Source organism: Acaromyces ingoldii (genome assembly GCF_003144295.1).
Source record: "Acaromyces ingoldii strain MCA 4198 unplaced genomic scaffold FA10scaffold_1, whole genome shotgun sequence".
NCBI classification, from domain to species: domain Eukaryota; kingdom Fungi; phylum Basidiomycota; class Exobasidiomycetes; order Exobasidiales; family Cryptobasidiaceae; genus Acaromyces; species Acaromyces ingoldii.
The window spans coordinates 2,369,492-2,385,494 of NW_020290247.1; the positions used below are offsets into that span (position 1 = coordinate 2,369,492).

General features: G+C 55.8%; 1 protein-coding gene across 1 annotated transcript; it reads right to left on the minus strand.

The window, feature by feature from the left end:
- Positions 1-945: 945 nt before the first annotated feature.
- On the minus strand, positions 946-15,980 carry FA10DRAFT_264172 (acetyl-CoA synthetase-like protein). Its single transcript, XM_025520546.1, has 4 exons — positions 14,165-15,980; positions 10,742-14,098; positions 6,414-10,682; positions 946-6,346 (listed from the first exon to the last, which is right to left on the minus strand). Exons 1-4 carry the CDS (start codon positions 15,630-15,632, stop codon positions 1,023-1,025), a joined length of 14,418 nt encoding a protein of 4,805 aa, XP_025380733.1. The 5' UTR covers positions 15,633-15,980; the 3' UTR covers positions 946-1,022.
- Positions 15,981-16,003: the final 23 nt, after the last annotated feature.

Sequence of the window (16,003 nt, forward strand, 5' to 3'; positions counted from 1 at the left end):
GTTCCTCTTCGAGTATGTCCCACATGTGGTAGTCGCAAATCGAAAAGCATCCAATCTGAATCCAGCCCATCCTTTCCTTCTCGGTCAGTGTCGGTCTTTTGGGCGTCATCGGACCTCACAGAGGTACGACGAAAGGTTTAGAAGAAAGCTATCTCCTATTGGTGCCCTTCAAACTCTCCTCTTCACCAAGCACAAAATGTGTGAGATGCATGCCAACAATCCCGATCACCAACATTGGTACCTGCCTATGCTCCTTATTTTTACCAGCTGCACACACTCTCGCGCATCTTCAGCCAACGCCGCTCATCAAGAGAAGCAAGGTGATGGAACCGACTTGATGCTCGAGAAACGTGAGAACAAGAGGGTCTTGCTCATCTTGCTTTTCTTTATTTTGCTTTGGTTGCGGTGGAAGTGGTCCTGCCCTGACTGTAAGAAGGCAAGGCCAAAGAAGTTCAACAATCGCTTTTCGATCTTTCGGCGCGGCGAGCCAGTACATTCCGACTGTTCAATCACGCTCTGCTCAGCTTTTGGAGTCGAGGAAGGAAGTGAGACTTGCTTGAATTTGCAAAAGGTCGAAAGCAAACTCGACAACTTGTCCGCTTCGGGTGCGTTCGAGTCTCTTCCGCGCCTCACCCCTGAGGTGTTCCTCGACAAGATTTTCACTCCGATTGGTTTCGACTCTCTTCCGCACGTCTCATCTGCGGAACTCCTGCCGGCGTGCCATGGATTCGTCCAATCGAGGAACGGCAACGTCCAAGTCTGCGATCTGCTTACCGCTGACAGCAATGGATGCGAGGCTATGACCATGGCTCAGCAGCAGGGAAATGATTTCAGCAGGATCATGGGCCTGACTCCACAGGAGGCCTTGACAGGAGCAAAGCTTCTTGGAGGAACGTGAACACAGCTCAGCCCGACCCCTCGTTTTGGTCTCTCTCATAAAATGTGCCAGCTCGCGATAATCATGCTTGCCAAAACATCTTCACTACATCTGTATTTTGGGTAAAATGAATGGGATTGGTCTACTAAAGCTCGTCCACGACCTTTCTAATTTCGAGCGCAAAATGCTCGCAGAACCGACTCAGCTCTTCTTCTGCCACCGTCGGCTCTTGCTCTTCAGCCCACATGCCAGCGTCGGCCTTGACGCCAAATGCTAGACAGTCGTTTGCCTCATCGCGTCGGACGTCAAGGTAACACTTGTGTGCGGGCAGGTACGTTACGTCCAATTCTGCACCGAGTGCAGTTGTAGCTTCTCCTCTTTCGTTGGCAAGCGGGTGCGTGATTGACGAGGTAAAGTACTCGGAGCTCTCTTTGAGCCCTTTCCAGTGGCGTAGTTCCAATCTACGTTCTTTGTGCTTCTCGAGGTCTTTTTCTTCGTCTTCTCGGCCGTGCCACAGAAGGTTGAGGAAGCAGTCGAATGCTGGCTGTCCGCCGCTGCACCAGGTTGAGACGTCTTGCAACGGTGTCTGCTCCCATTGGGTCCTCTGAGCCATCATGCCTCTGATTGAGCCAATTCTGTCTGCGGTCGTGCTTTCGGTGGACATCAGATCAACTGAAAGCGGGAGAACGTTTAGCAATGGAACCGCATCAATGTCCACGTCATCCATCTCGACTCCTGCTCGACCAGCCGTGAAGAAGCCAAAGGTCGGGCTATCCTTTGCAGTGGTGTAATGCGCCAGGGTCCGGGCGAGAGCCAAGATTACGACCAGTCTTAGGTGACTCGCAGTCCTTTGTACCTTCTCTTCAAGGATCTTGAGGTCTGCTACGGCACAAAGCAAGCGAACGAATATCTGAGGGCCAACAGCCGTCTTGACCTTTTCGCCGCGACCGTTACCGATGAAGGTCGTTTGCGAAGATGCGAGATGCGCTTTCCACCAGCTTTGCTGCTCATACTGGGATGGGTGGGTGAGAAGGCGCCGAGAGAGCGTGGTGAGCAGCGCTGGAGTCATCGTTGGTACAGCAGTCCCGTTGTACAACTTGGCCAGGCGAGAGATGACATGTGAAATGCTCCAGGCATCGTACATGGCGTGGTGTAGGCGAATGACAAGAGCCGATTGGCGAGGACCGCAAATTAGCGTCAAGCGAGCTGGAACCGTGCAGAAGGTGCACGCATCGGCGTTGCCTTCTAAAACAGCCTGTTTCGTTGCCGCCTCGACTGCCTCATCCGAATCGACACTGATGCTATTCCAACCCGAGTTCTCCTCACGCCGCGCTGCCTCCCTTTTCAAAATCACTTGAACAAGCCGCTGGTATCGCTGAGGAAGAGCGACAAAAGTGCTTCGAAGCATGACGTTGTGATCTTTAAGACGAAGCCAAGCTTTGTTTAAGCGAGCTGGATCGACCTTCTCCGATTGCGCGGTGAGAACCCAGGGTGCTTCGTAAAAGCGCCTTCCTGTCGCATACCACGAGTCCAAGTGGAACATCTGCCCAGCAAGGACAGGGACTGCCTCCTCAATGTCTTCTTTGTTGATGTGGCCAACAAGCACCTGTGCGGCAGCAGCTTTGACCACTTCCATCTGAGCATCGTCTTGGTGGCTATTGGTCTTCACTCCATTGCTTGTTCGAGCTTCGCGGGCCGCACCGGCCTCGTTCACAATCGCCTCGACGGTCTGAGCGCGTAGCACCATCTGCACTGTTATGCGTGCCAGAACACCTTTCCTCCTCTTGCATCTTGAGGCCAGACGGATAGCTGTGATTGAGTCAATACCGACGTCGACGACGTTCGTCGATGGCCTGCGCCAGTCACTTCGGTGCCGATCGATGTCCTTGATGACGTCTTGCAGGGCGTCGCAGAACGCTTCCTCATCAGTTGTCAGTTTCCTGTCCCCATGTTCGTTTGAGGCCGGAGAGGCTGACAAGGGAAGCTCGCTTAGGTTGCGTGGAACTGCAACCATGGGCGCATGGGGCTTCTCAAGGATGTCGAGAACGACACGCTGCAGTTGGTCCACAACGAGGCTCCTAAGGTCTTCAACGGTCTTCAACACTCTCTGCGATGCATTTGCGAATATGTCCAACGACCCATCTCGACGCTCGACGAAGCTGACATTAACTTCGTACTCATCGTCGCCTTCTTCGCCGTTATCTTCGTCCTCGCCTTGCGTTGAGTCCCAAAGAAGCGATGAAGCCTCGTCCACCTGGCCTTGGTCCACCTTGTGGAAAACAAAAAGGCAGTCGAAAAGCCGCGTCGAACGCTGTTTAATGCTTCTTTGACGCCAAAGGGCAGTGACTTTACTCAGCGAGGCTGCCTGTCTGGACATTCCCTCGTCGATCGACCTCTGAACCCGAGTTACCGCTTCTGAATTGGAGTCTAGCAAAGACTCGAGGCACACGCGTCGAGCAACCGTGTTGAAAAGCGGACCCACAATCTGCTCCTGACCAGATCCTGATCGTCCAGCGAGAACGTGGCCGAAGCATACGTCCCTCCTTCCGAGCAGCGAGGCGCCCAGCACACGAGCATACGCCAAAGTGCAGACAGCATGCAGCGTCACGCCAAGAGAACGGCACGCGGCTGCCAACCCTCGGTCGGAGTCGATACGTGTCTTTGCGTGCCACCGTCGTTGATCTTGTGGAACAGCTTGCAGAAGCTGCAAGGGAGCATACTGATACCCTACAAGGATTCTCGACCAGTAATCTTCGTCGTGGCTCCTTGTCGAAGCCTGCCGCTTCGCAACAATGTAGAAAGGCGTTGTTATCGCTGGAAGAGTTACACCGTTATACGCCGTTCGTAGCTGGTTGAAAATCATTGGAAGCGAAACGCCGTCGTAAAGAGCGTGATGAAGGTGGAAAATTACGGTAGTGCCAGCAGCCGACATCAAGATGTCCACAGACGCTGGTGGCCTCTCATCGAATCCGACAGCGGTGTATTCTTCCTGACCATTCGAAGCGCTGTCCCCGTGCCGCCACGCGAGAGGAGCAGTCCGATGGACAAGGGCGACCCATCGAGGTGAACCTTCGTTTTCAACGAGGTGAAAAGTCGTTCGGAGGACATCGTTGCGCTCGACGACCTTGTCCCAAGCCGCATGAAGAACATTGAGATCGACGCCGTCTCGTAAGCGAAGCTTGTGAGCCTGCCTGTAGGCTGAGTCGGCCGTCCCGTGCGAGAGTGTGAGCATGCCGGCCTGAAGGGGCGTACATGGATACCATGCCTCGAGCTCATCGGCAGATGAAAGCGGACGGAAGATGTCTCGGATGGCAATGTCGTCTTCGTTCTTGGGGATTTCGACCTCAGTCTCCTTAGAGCGTAACACTGTCTCATTTTGCGACAAACTTGCGCGCGAGTCTGGCTCCTTGCTTCCATTCCGCTCAGCTTTGACTTCCTTCTCGCCGCACAAAACTGCCAAGGAGCCGCTCGCCAAGACCTTGGTCGCATCGATGGCCGCGAAGCCTGATTTTCTTCGGAGCTCTCTAGCGAAACGAATCGCCGTGATGGAGTCGAGTCCGACGCGATAGAAGTTCGTGTAGGGTCCGACATCGCTTGCATCGACATCTTTGACGACGTGGATAAGTGTGTCTCTTGCTTGCTTCTCAAGAGCCGTGAGGGGTCGAGACTCGCTCTTTCTCGCCTCGACTTCTTGGTGTTCGTCTTGGTTTTCCTCGGATCCAACGTCGACGATGCCTAGCTCAGCCAGAGATACGTTCTGACCGCGTGACACAATTTCCAGCAGGAGCTCGAGCTGCGCTGCGAGCCCTTGTCCCGCTTCAGAGCCCACGTCACGCATCGAGAAGGCTAATGTTGCCTCGATGCTCTCTTGACCTCGCTGCGTGACGTCTAGGACCAGAGGATAGTCGATGTTCCCTTGTTGCTCCTCGTCGTCGTCAACGATGTTGTACCTTTTCTGCCTTTTCATGTTGGCGTCCTCGGGAGCAGTGACTGCGTCGTAACTGAAGAGAACCTCAAAGAGGTTACGGCGGCTAGTCCCACTTGCGATGCCTTGGACGGTGCGAAGCGACGTATGAGCCCAAGGTGTGGCCTGCGCCGTTCTCATCTTGGCCTCAGCCACCGCTCCATCCAAATCCGCTCCCTGGACGGCCCTCAAGCAATGTCTAACCGCTACAGTCGCCAGGCAAGGCATCCGACTCGAGTTTGCTGCTGCATCGCCTTGCTCTTCCATTCCACCACGTCCACTGATGACGTTGCCCAAGAGAACATCGCAGACGCCCAACTTCTTCGCCACGATGATGGCCAGACAACACTGAATCACGACAGCAATGGTCGTCCGATGTTTCTTCTGTGAGACGTGCTTGAGATTGGCGAGCAGCGCGCCTGCCCACCGCATCTTGATCTTTACGAGCCGATCTTGGTTTCCCTCTTCCGATTCACTCTGGCGCAGCGGCTCGCGAGGAGAACAGCGATAGCCGTGCAAGTACGTCGTCCAGAATCGCAAAGCTTGCTGGCCCTGACACCGAGCAACACCTTCGAGGATCTGGGCATCATGCACATTGTTGGCCATCACTCTGTATCGCGAATCTGCGCTGTATGCATCCTCGATGAGCCTGGGTAGAGTCCAGCCGTCGTACAGCGAGTGATGAATCGAAATGTGCGCTCTTGCTCCACGGCTCAAAGATGAACCTTGCACCCGGATGCGCAAGGCCGGCGTGGTGGAGATTTCGTCGACGATATTGACCGACGTGGCCAGACGGTCGAGAGATGAGCCACTGTCGAGCCGGCAGACGACCTTGTCGACAACATGCGCTGCACTAAGCACGGCCTGCACCGTCGTTCCCGCTGGTCCATCTTGAAAACATGTTCTGAGCATTGGCTCGGCTATGACAGCTTCCCGCCACATCTGTTCGACCTCTTGCATCTCGACGCCTACTGGTGAGGCAACCGTCAGGTGGTGCACATAGGGCAACGTCGTGTTTCCGCCATTTGTACTACCTAGTCGCTGCCTTGCAAGGGTTGAAAGTGCGACGAGGGCTTCCTGCAGCGGAGTTGCGGGCCGGAACCACTCCACCTCTTGACTTCCAATGCATGTCCTGGTGTCATCATCGAATGCGGTGGCGTTGTACAGAGTCATGCCTGCAGTCTCGCCGCCCCCACCTTGTTTTGGCAGCTGTGCCAATTCTTCGAGAGTGTCTCTCTGAAGAATCTCTTGCACGCTCACATCAAGTAAATGAGGCGCTCTCCGAAGCCTGACGACGAGTCCAACGGCCGACAAACTGTCGATGCCCAATTCGAAGATGCTCGTTGCCGGCCGGACCCATTGTGGGGTCGGAACTAGTTCTTGATCCGTACCAGTCTTTGTCAGAGCCAGGATGGTGGATAAAATTTGTCTTTCGGCCTCGCTCAGCACTGATCGGGCAGCCTCGGTGGATCTATTGGTCGGCTGTTTCTTCATGCTCAGATTTTCTAGGTAGGTACGCTCATAAGGTCAGTACGCGGCATCCTCTGTACCCAACAAGAAACTCGCACATACCTCTCAGGAGAACGTCCACGTCGACTTCCTGAAGCGCTTTGGTGATCTTTTTCACATCAATTTTGCCTGACGGAAGCTTTGGAAGACCGTCCTTGACAACGACGAGCGTCGGCACCATGAAGCTCGGGAGCGTCTCTGCACACCTTGCCGAGATTTGTTTGTCAATCCTGTCGACTTGTCTGTCCGGCTCCTTGATAAAATTGACTGTGGTCGTACTGTCACCCTTGGCGCCCCATCCAACGACCGTAAAGAGCCGCGCCTGGGGCAGAGAAGGATGTTTGGTATAAATAGTGACGGCCTCCTGTGTCTGGCCCTGCTCCAGGCCTTCGACATCAGCCGCGGCGGCCCGAACCACCGCGTTGACCTCGGCCAGCTCCAGGCGTTGGCCGCGGATCTTGATCTGTTCATCGGCTCGACCAAGGAAAGAGAGGCTACCGTCATCGAGCATCTGGACCATATCGCCGGTTCGGTAAAGCTTCACTAAGCTTTCGCCCAGCTGCGGCAACGAAACCTCTGCAAATCCGCCTTGGTCGTTGGCTGCTCGGCCATGATAGCCTCCATGTGCAACGAGATCGCCGGCCAAGCAGAGTTCTCCGGCTTGTCCTCGCCGCGCAACAGTGTTCGTGCCGGGCAAGAGTACAACTGAGTACGAGGCGCCGATTGGGAAGCCTATATTCCTTGACGCCATTTGAGGCGTAACAACAGCTAATGTGCACCCAATGGTCGTCTCCGTCGGTCCGTAAAGGTTGACGACCAGCGGCCCATCTTTCCGTGGCCTTGCCCATTCGTCAAGAACAAAGGGCGTTACCTTCTCTCCTCCAACACCCAGCACGGCGAGGCTTGGGGTCGTATCGGGTGTCATGCCGGCATGCTCCAGGAGTGAGGGCAAGAGGCCCATGTGCGTGATGTTTAATAAGCGTACTGTCCGAGGCAGATCCTCAAGCAATGCCGGTCGAGGTCCGGTCGTGGCTGCGTAACCCATCCTCCAGGACATGAACATCTGCGAAAGGTGCGGATCGAAGGCTCGGCTGGCCAGATTCAAGTACCTGCCTTTGCCAGACAACATCATGGATCGAGGAGAATGCTTCGCCAGGATAGCGGCATAGCCTTCGACGTACGAAGACAGATTAGACCCGGATACGGCCACACCTTTTGGTTTTCCAGTCGAGCCCGAAGTGTAGAGGAGGTAGCCAGTCGAGAGGGCAAACTTGTTGAAGACATTGCTACGTTGCTGGGGCAACTCCGTCGCTTGATTGAGGCGGATAATCTGCACGGGCAGGCCTTCAAAGCTTGACGCCAAGTCGTCGTCAGATACAAAAATAGTAACAGCGCCAGAGTCTTCGATCAGGGTCCTCTTGCGCTCCTCGGGCAGATCTTCGGCTATGGGCAGATAGACGCATCCCGCCTTGAAGATGGCCAAAACGACGGCGAAAGCTTCGAGAGTACGGTGCATACACACCCCCACGGCTGGTCCTCGATTGTTCTTCTCCGGCGACTGACCAGCAATCAGGGAAGCCAGTCGGTCCGATCGCTCGTCGAGCTCGGCGTACGACCAAGCTCGAATGCTGACTTGTCCTGCTGGCTCGTTCATTTCGTCGGGGAGCGATTCGAGGAGCTCTTCAGCAGCCGGCCATTCCGGGTGTTCGATGGCGTGCTTGCGAAGCCAGTAACAAGGATGGCGACTGGGCGCCGCGGCCGTGTGTTCGTCAACGTAGATAGGTGGCTGAATAGACAACAGCCGCTGGTCCTCTGACAAAGCCAGAGGCACACGGCACAGGGGCGTCTGTGCTTCGAAAGCTTCAACCATAGACCTAACTTGCGCTTCCACCTGCCTGACGAGGATCTCCGTGTGTTCAGCCGAGAGGAATTTGGAAGATGCCGAAAGGACAAGCTTTTGAGGGTGTCCCTCTGGGTCTAAGTAGACGTTGAGCGCCAGATCGTGTTCGACTGCAAGCTGTGGCTCATCCTTGCCGGCTTCCGCTTTTGTCCACAGCTTTCCTTCCTCTTCTGTGTGTGCACTCTTCTCGTTTTGAGATTCGTGAACAACAAACAAAGCGGGGTATAGTGCCTGATCGTGCGTCCATCCGAGAGCTTGACGAATGGTGCGTGCCGAAACGTGACGCTGCCTCTCGCACGCCTTCCACTGGCTGGCCAAGTCACGCAGCAAGTCACCTGCCGTTTTCGTTTTGGCGTTGGCGTCCGCTTCCTCATCTCTGTCTTGCTTCTTGAGTCGACGACCGCCGTCAACGACAAAGGGCACAGTAACAACGAGGGGAGCCACTGCCTCCTCGAGTCTAGCATTACGCCCTCGTTCCGACAAAGTCGTTCCGATCAAAACGGCCCCTTGCTCGAGGTAGTCTGCCACGAGGCATCCAAATGCGGCCTGAACAATGAGAGCGCTCGATGCGAGACCAGTCTTGCGCGCAACATTCACCATGATGTTCGAAGGGCATTGTAGCTCTGCCGTGCGAGTATGCATACCTATGCCTTGCTCCCCATTGCGCACCGCAGTCAGATCCGGGAGTGACCAAGGTCGGCATCGTGGGGCGTGGCTCTTCATTAGCGATTCCCAATGTGTCGTCGGAGTCGAGGTGGAGATTGGGGGCCATGCGAGGGCTGTGGCGTCGGACAAGAGCAAGGCCTCGCGCAGATGCGTCAAGCCTCTACTCTTCTTGATACCGATCACGTCTCCAAGAAGATGAGAAGCAACGGAGGCGAGGATCAGGTCGAAAGCTGTGCCATCATATAGAGCGTGGTGCATGTGGATAATGAGGTGGCGATCTTTGACTAACGTTAATGCCCAGTAAAGCGGTCGAGCGGCGGACCGGGAACCAGAGATGGCTGATGCCCTCCTAGCCACGGTCTCCTGGACGCCTTCGCCATCAACCTCCCCCCACTCGACGAGTTCGTCAACCGCGTCAGGCCGCAAAACACACTGGACGAAGCCATGCGGAGCTGGGACGAATGTTGTCCGAAGCACTTCGGTCTCTCGAGCGACCTGCTGCCAGACTGCCTTCAGGTCTGAAGGGTTGATCTCCTTTTCGAGCACGAAAGTGGACGTTGACCAGTACGCGCTCGGATCCTTGGCTGTCTCGACGAGAAGAGAAGCTTGGAGGAGCGTCGTGGGAAGCACAAATTGCACAGCTTTGTCATCGAGGCCCGAAAGTTGAGGCACCTCTCCTCTCCACTCCTCCTCGAAGCTCTTCAGCCGTTTCTCGACTTCCCCGCCTGCCTTGTCCGCGCTTTCCTTGTCCGCCTGTCCACTGCTCAAGACAACGTCCACGAGATCGTCAAAGGTCTCACAGCGCATTACATCGAACGCCGCCACTTCGGTCTGCAAGCGTTTCACCTGGCGAATCTTGAGAGCCAACCGAATCGTCCGAATAGAGTCGAGGCCGAGAGCGCGCAAAGATCCTCGAACTTTTCTCCAATTCGGCAAGCCCACAACTTCGGCGACGCACTTGGCCAAATGTGCACGATTACTGTCGTCATCAACTGTTTCGCCGCCTTCCTCGTCATCGTATTCTTCGTTCGTTTCTCTGACGTCATCTTGAGCGCGCTGGTAGAAGATGGCTGCAAGGGCCTTAGTATCTGTCTTGGCTGATGTTGAGCGAGGGATGGAGTCGACGACGAGGTATCTCGCCGGGTGCATGTGTGACGGAAGCGTTCTGCAAGCCTCTGCCATTGCTGCACCGACAATTTCGGTCTCCGTGGAATCGTCACTGCCGCTTTTCAGATCAGGCACCAGAAGGAATGAGATGACGAGCTTAGTCGCATCCTTGTCGGTGCTGCTCCGAGGGATGTAAAGCGTCTCGACGTGTTGGACTCTGTTATGGCAGTGCGATATGGCGTGACTGATCTCACTAAGCTCAACACGGATACCGCCGAGCTTGACGAGGTCGTCGCGTCGACCAACAAAGTCCAAGCTGCCATCGGGGAGCATGCGCACGACATCACCAGTGAGATAGACGCGACCCTCTTTCGCCATCTCGATGAAGCGTTCTCCGGTTCTCTTGGCATCACCGAGATATCCTCGTGCGACCTGGCCTCCGCCTAATGCAAGCTCGCCGGTCCCGCCTCGAAGCGTGGTCGCAACACTTTGATTCCCAGACACCGGCCTGACGACGAGACAAGTGACTCCTTCGAGGGGCCAGCCGACATTGTGAGACTGGTGCGTGTGCCCAGCCATGAAAGAGCGGTAGGTCGACACCACTGCGTTCTCGGCGGGACCGTACGTGTTCCACGCAGAACTTCCATCTTTTTCGTCGCCTGGTGAAGCAATGAGCCTATGGCTAGGTCTTTCACGTCGACCAATAGACTGCACTTACCCTGCCAAGAAATCGCGACCTCTTCAGTGAGTTTTTCTCCGATCATCGTGATTACCTCGAGCGAAGAGCATTTCGTCCTCGGTAAACATGCACCGAAAGCTGGCGTTAGGTGAGAATGTGTCGCCTTCGTCTCTGCCGCCAAACTCGAGAAGCCATCGACGTCGACAAGAACGCGTCGGGGAGCACCGACAACGGCGCCGCCAAGCCCCCAGGTGTAGAAGAGGTCCTGAACGAAGACGTCAAAGGTGAAAGCCGAAAAATTGATGGTGGAGGGTGGTCGCCGCTGAGAGCAAGAGGGAATCGAATGTTGAAGCGCTCGCATTGCTCGAGATGCTGCTTCGTGCTCGACAAGGACACCTTTCGGCAGGCCCGTCGTGCCGCTGGTCCAGATGAGGTAGGCAAGGTGGCTAGGAGATGGCACCAAGTGTTCCAGGAGACGGCTGTCACCCCTCTCTTCGTTGTCAATCCTGCTGCTCGCCTCGACGACGTGCTCCATACCAGCTTCCTTCATTACAGCTTCGAACTCGTCCCGCTCGCCTTCCTCCAATGATGCCGTAACAACGATGTTGGCCTCAGTCCTCTGCAACAAACCTACTTTTCTTGCTGCAGGGAGCGTCGGCTCGATAGGGCACCAGGCCGCGCCGGCTTTGAGGATGCCCAGGACAGCGATGTACATCTGCACGCTTTTGTTGGCGTACAGCGGCACCACTGCATCTTTTTTGTACGAACCATCCTTGTATAACAGCTTGGCCAATTGCAGAGCCAGTCGGCTGGCAAGCGAGTCGAGCTCCCCATACGTCAGGCGAGTGTATTCACTGTGTCCCTTTTGGAAGACCAGTGCCATATCGTCAGGCCGCTGCCTGGCGTGTTGTTCGAACTGATAGTGCAGAAGGAGCTCATCCAACGGCTCATCAGGTCTTGGTCTTGATCCGATGCGAGAAAGGAGCGGCAGGCTTTGATTGTCAGACTGCATCTCCAAGAAAAGGCTCGAAAGGGGCTTTTCCAGATCAGAGCCTACAGAGCACAGAACCGCCAAGATCGCAGCGAACTGCCGCAGCATCACGTCGCACGACTGCTCATCGAGGACAGAGGCCTTGTACGTGGCTCGAAGCCGAAGCGGTGCTTCAGAATCGAGAGTGAGCTCGCCAGGCCAGATCTCAAGCATGACAGCGAAGTCATTCGTCATAGCTGGTGACCACTCCTCGATCCAAAGCTGGTCTGTCCCCTCCTGGGATTCGAAAAGCTGTAAAGCCACGAGACTGTCGTATGGCAGTTTTCCTTCCTTCGTCACAATTGACTGTAGGGCTGGCTGGGCGTGTGCAAGCGCTGCCGAAGCTTTTGCAGCCAGCGCTGCAACAGCTTCTCGCATCGTCGGCTCCGTCCTACCATCGACGCCTCCCAGCTGAACCCGAACGGGGATCGTTGTGAAGGTGGGTGAAGTGCACGTCCTAGCCGCAGCGTCGAGACGATTCGAGACGACGCTTCCAAAAACGACATCGGTCTTTGCTGTCTCTGAATAAGCACACAGCACAAGGCTCCACGCCAGCTGAACCAGGGCGAGTGGCGAGCCAATCTTGAACCTGGCAGCCGCGCTACAAAGAGCTTTCAATGAGACAAGTGTTGCTCGGTGTTCGCACACGCCAGTCTGCGGTCTTGATTGGGCAACTTGGCGTTTGAGCCCATGAATAGAGGGAAACGACTCAACTTCGTAATCGATCAGCTCTCGCTCCCAGAATGCTTTCGTAGCTTCGCCAGCATGTTGTGTTGTCGCTTCGAAATAAGCCTCGACGGCGTACTTCGGTCCGGTCCGGTGTTGGTACGCGTTCGACGTCGGGCATTCGCTTTTGTAAAGGCTACAGATGTCATGAAGCAGAAGCTGAAGGGAGCCTCCATCAAAGATGGCGTGAAGAATTGTCAAAGTCCATGTCCTCTCTTCCCTGCTTGGTCCAAGAACAAGGTGCTGCTTGAATCCTGGACTCTCGAGACGAATCGCACTTTGTGCCCTGTCAAGTGCTTCTCGCACCACATGATCATGCGAGCCGTCCGAAGTACTGTCAACCGTGACCCGCTCCACATCGTGCTCGATGTCATCCAAGACGCACTGAGCGAAAGGCGAGCGACCATGCTCATCGTCCACAGCTACAAATGTACTTCGAAAGGCCTCGCAGCTTGAGAAGACTGTTTTAGCTGCTCGTTGCAAGCGGTCCAAATCAACATCAGGGCTCAACCGGTAGCCAAAGTGGTGTACGTAGGCGCGATTGCTCGATCGCACAAAACTGGCGAGGATACCGGCCTGCGTTGCTGTCACGGGGAGCACCGCTTCGATTTTCACATCGGTGCCGAGTTGCTCCTGGCAAGTTGGTCGGTGGGCTGCGTCAAACGCGACCAACTGCTTGGCTATCTCATCTTGCGGTCCTCTGTATCGTCTCTGTTCAATTGCTTGGATGACTTGCAGAAGCGTTGCTTCGCCGACGAGATCGCGTAACGTCAACCCAGAGAGAAGCTCATCGTTCCTGACCATATCGAGCAGACGCATCGCGCCCAGACTGTCAAGACCGGACGCCGTCATGGTCGATGACGGTCCCACTCTGGCTCCTGTAACGGACTGGACAGCGTCGATAAGCCGATCAAGAGACGTATGGCCGGTATTGCCCATGACATCATCCTCTGCAGAATTGACCTTGTCGCCTAGGGTTCCCTTTGAGATCTCTTCTTCTACGAAGGCCAGCATTGCACGCACATCAAGCTTGCCCGAGGCGGAGAGGAAGCGGCGAGGTGAGATGACGAAAGCCTGTGGACGAGCAAATGGTGGGAGCCTGGTGCTTGCTGCAGCCCGCAAACGTTCCTGTAGGCCCTGTCCCGTCGTATCGTCGTCGATTTCGACAAATGCCGCAAGGGAGCCACTGGACCGCACGAGAGCTCTAACGGACCTCACTCGATCTCGCTTCTCGACTGCCTCGAGAAGGCAGCTCTCGACCTCGCCCAGCTCGACTCTTTGTCCATGAATTTTTACTTGCCGCTTTCCGGTCCCGATCCTTCCGAGGATCTCGATCCAAGGCTGCCCTTGGTCAGACCAGACAACTCTGGCCGCATCCCCCGTTCTGTAAACACGCCCTCCGAGGTGGGGTGCGTCGATGAAGGCCGCCTGTGTTTCTTTTGGACGGCGGAGATAGCCCAATTGGCTCACCTGGGGTCCACCGATGATGAGTTCGCCAGCTAGACCCTGGGGCAGAATGGCGAGGCTGTCGACGTCGACGACGAAGAGGGAGCATGAGGCCAAAGCCGGCCCAAGGATTGAGCCCCTGAAACCAGGTGAGAACTTGAGCAGGGTGCAATTGATTGCTGCCTCTGTCGGGCCTGATGATTCGAAGGAGCTTTGTCAGCATCCAATCCATCGCTCTGCACAGGGTCAAGGAAACCCACCGTAGGCATTGTAGAGGGTGCACGAGCCGTCCTCTTTGGCAAACGCGTCAACGACGGCATCGCTGAGTGCTTCTCCCATGGTCCATAGGCTCTTCAACTTTGGCACTCGTTCTCGTCGAAGCAGCGTGGCAAGGCTGGGTGTGGCCATCATGATTGTCGCACCAAGCTCGTTCACCGTTCGATTGACGTCCTGGAGCGTCAGAGTTCTCCTCGCCGAACAAAGTGTGCCTCCGGTTCCGAACGTGACAAAGATCTCCATGACGCTCGGATCGAATGTGGGCGCTGCAAATTGAAACCAGCGGGTCCTCTGAGGATCGAGCGGGGGGTTCACAGCTTGGGCATGGGCCGAGATAGACGTGGCAGCGGAAGAGTGGGTGATCTGGACACCTTTGGGCACCCCTGTCGATCCCGATGTATAGAGGATATAGGCCAGGTCGGTTTGGCGCACCGCCCAGCTCGGCTCCTCCATCTCGAACCGCTGCTCTTCGCTCTTCATCGTCTGTTCCTCAAACGACGACACGTCGAGCCATTCAGTCGTGTCCCCACCAATGCCGTGGGGCCTCGATTGGGAGTAAAGCACGAGAGGAGCAGCCTGATCGAGTATGATGGTATTAAGTCGCTCAGGCGGCGCATCGAGGGCGAGGGGCGAGAATGCCAGGCCGGCCTTGAGGCACGCGAGGATGCTGATGTAGAAGCCCACCGAGGGACCCAGAAAGAGTGGCACAGAGCCTGGCCAGCTCTGCGCTTGGGCCTTAGCACCAATATTCCGGCGAAGGAGGTGTGCCAGTATCGCCGCCCGGCGATCTAGCTCCGCATACGTGAGTATTATCGTCCTAGCCGATCCTGCAGGCTCCGCCCAGCCCTCGAGAAACTCAAGGGCGGGGGCATCGGGCGATTCTATCGCCCTTCTCTCGAACGCCGAATGGAGCAGGTCGCCTTCGTATCCTGTATGATTGTCTTGCCGTAGATCTTGAGGGATGAAGATAGGGTACGGGGTCTGCAGTGGATGGTTGAGGCTCGACGAGGAGTGTGATGGAGACGCATGACCTAGTCGGGAGGCCAGTCCTTGAAGCAAGCTGGTAACGGCTGGTCGGGGCGTGTCGGCGCAGGTCAGGGTGAGGAGACCAACGCCTACCGAAAGTATACAAGTTGGCCCTGGGTCGACAAGTCCTTGGGCAAGGACAAGGCTGAAGTCGGTTGGGGGAGGTGCGTCTGCATCATAGTTGATGAGTTGTAAAGAGACGGTCTTGCTCTTTTCGACGATGACCGTCCTTCGTTCCCCTGACTGGCTGAACAAGAGAAAGCATGCCTCGTCGGTGTTGAGAATATGAAGCAGCCAAGCGGCATAATGGTCAATGAGGACACTTTCTTCGACGTCGTTCACCTCGCATACTGTCGAGCTTGCTGCCCCCACCCGGCGCTGTCTATAGACATCAAAGCGGGGCAGCCTCGAAGGTGGAAGCGACATTGCGCGAGCTGGTGTTGTGGGACGAGAAGCGGATCGCGACCAACGCTGCCCCTCTATCTACCTGTACCTGTCAGTCCGAGCCGAGGACTTTTCTTCCTGCGCTTGTCGGGTCGCCTTCATCGGATCGTCATCATCCTGCCTTCATGAAAAAGTTTGCTTGGCAAACGGAAGGAACCCAGGAACATATCCGCTTCACCGAGACCCGACTAGATTGATGAGCCGGCCATCTGTCCCTGAAAAGAGATCATCTTCTCCTTCTGATGCCCAATGTGTGCCTATACTCGGCCGCCGCCAGGTTCGCTCTTCGCTTCTTCTGTACTGACGCAACGCCGGCAATTTTAATCTTTTTTTGCGGGAAGATGGGACGATGA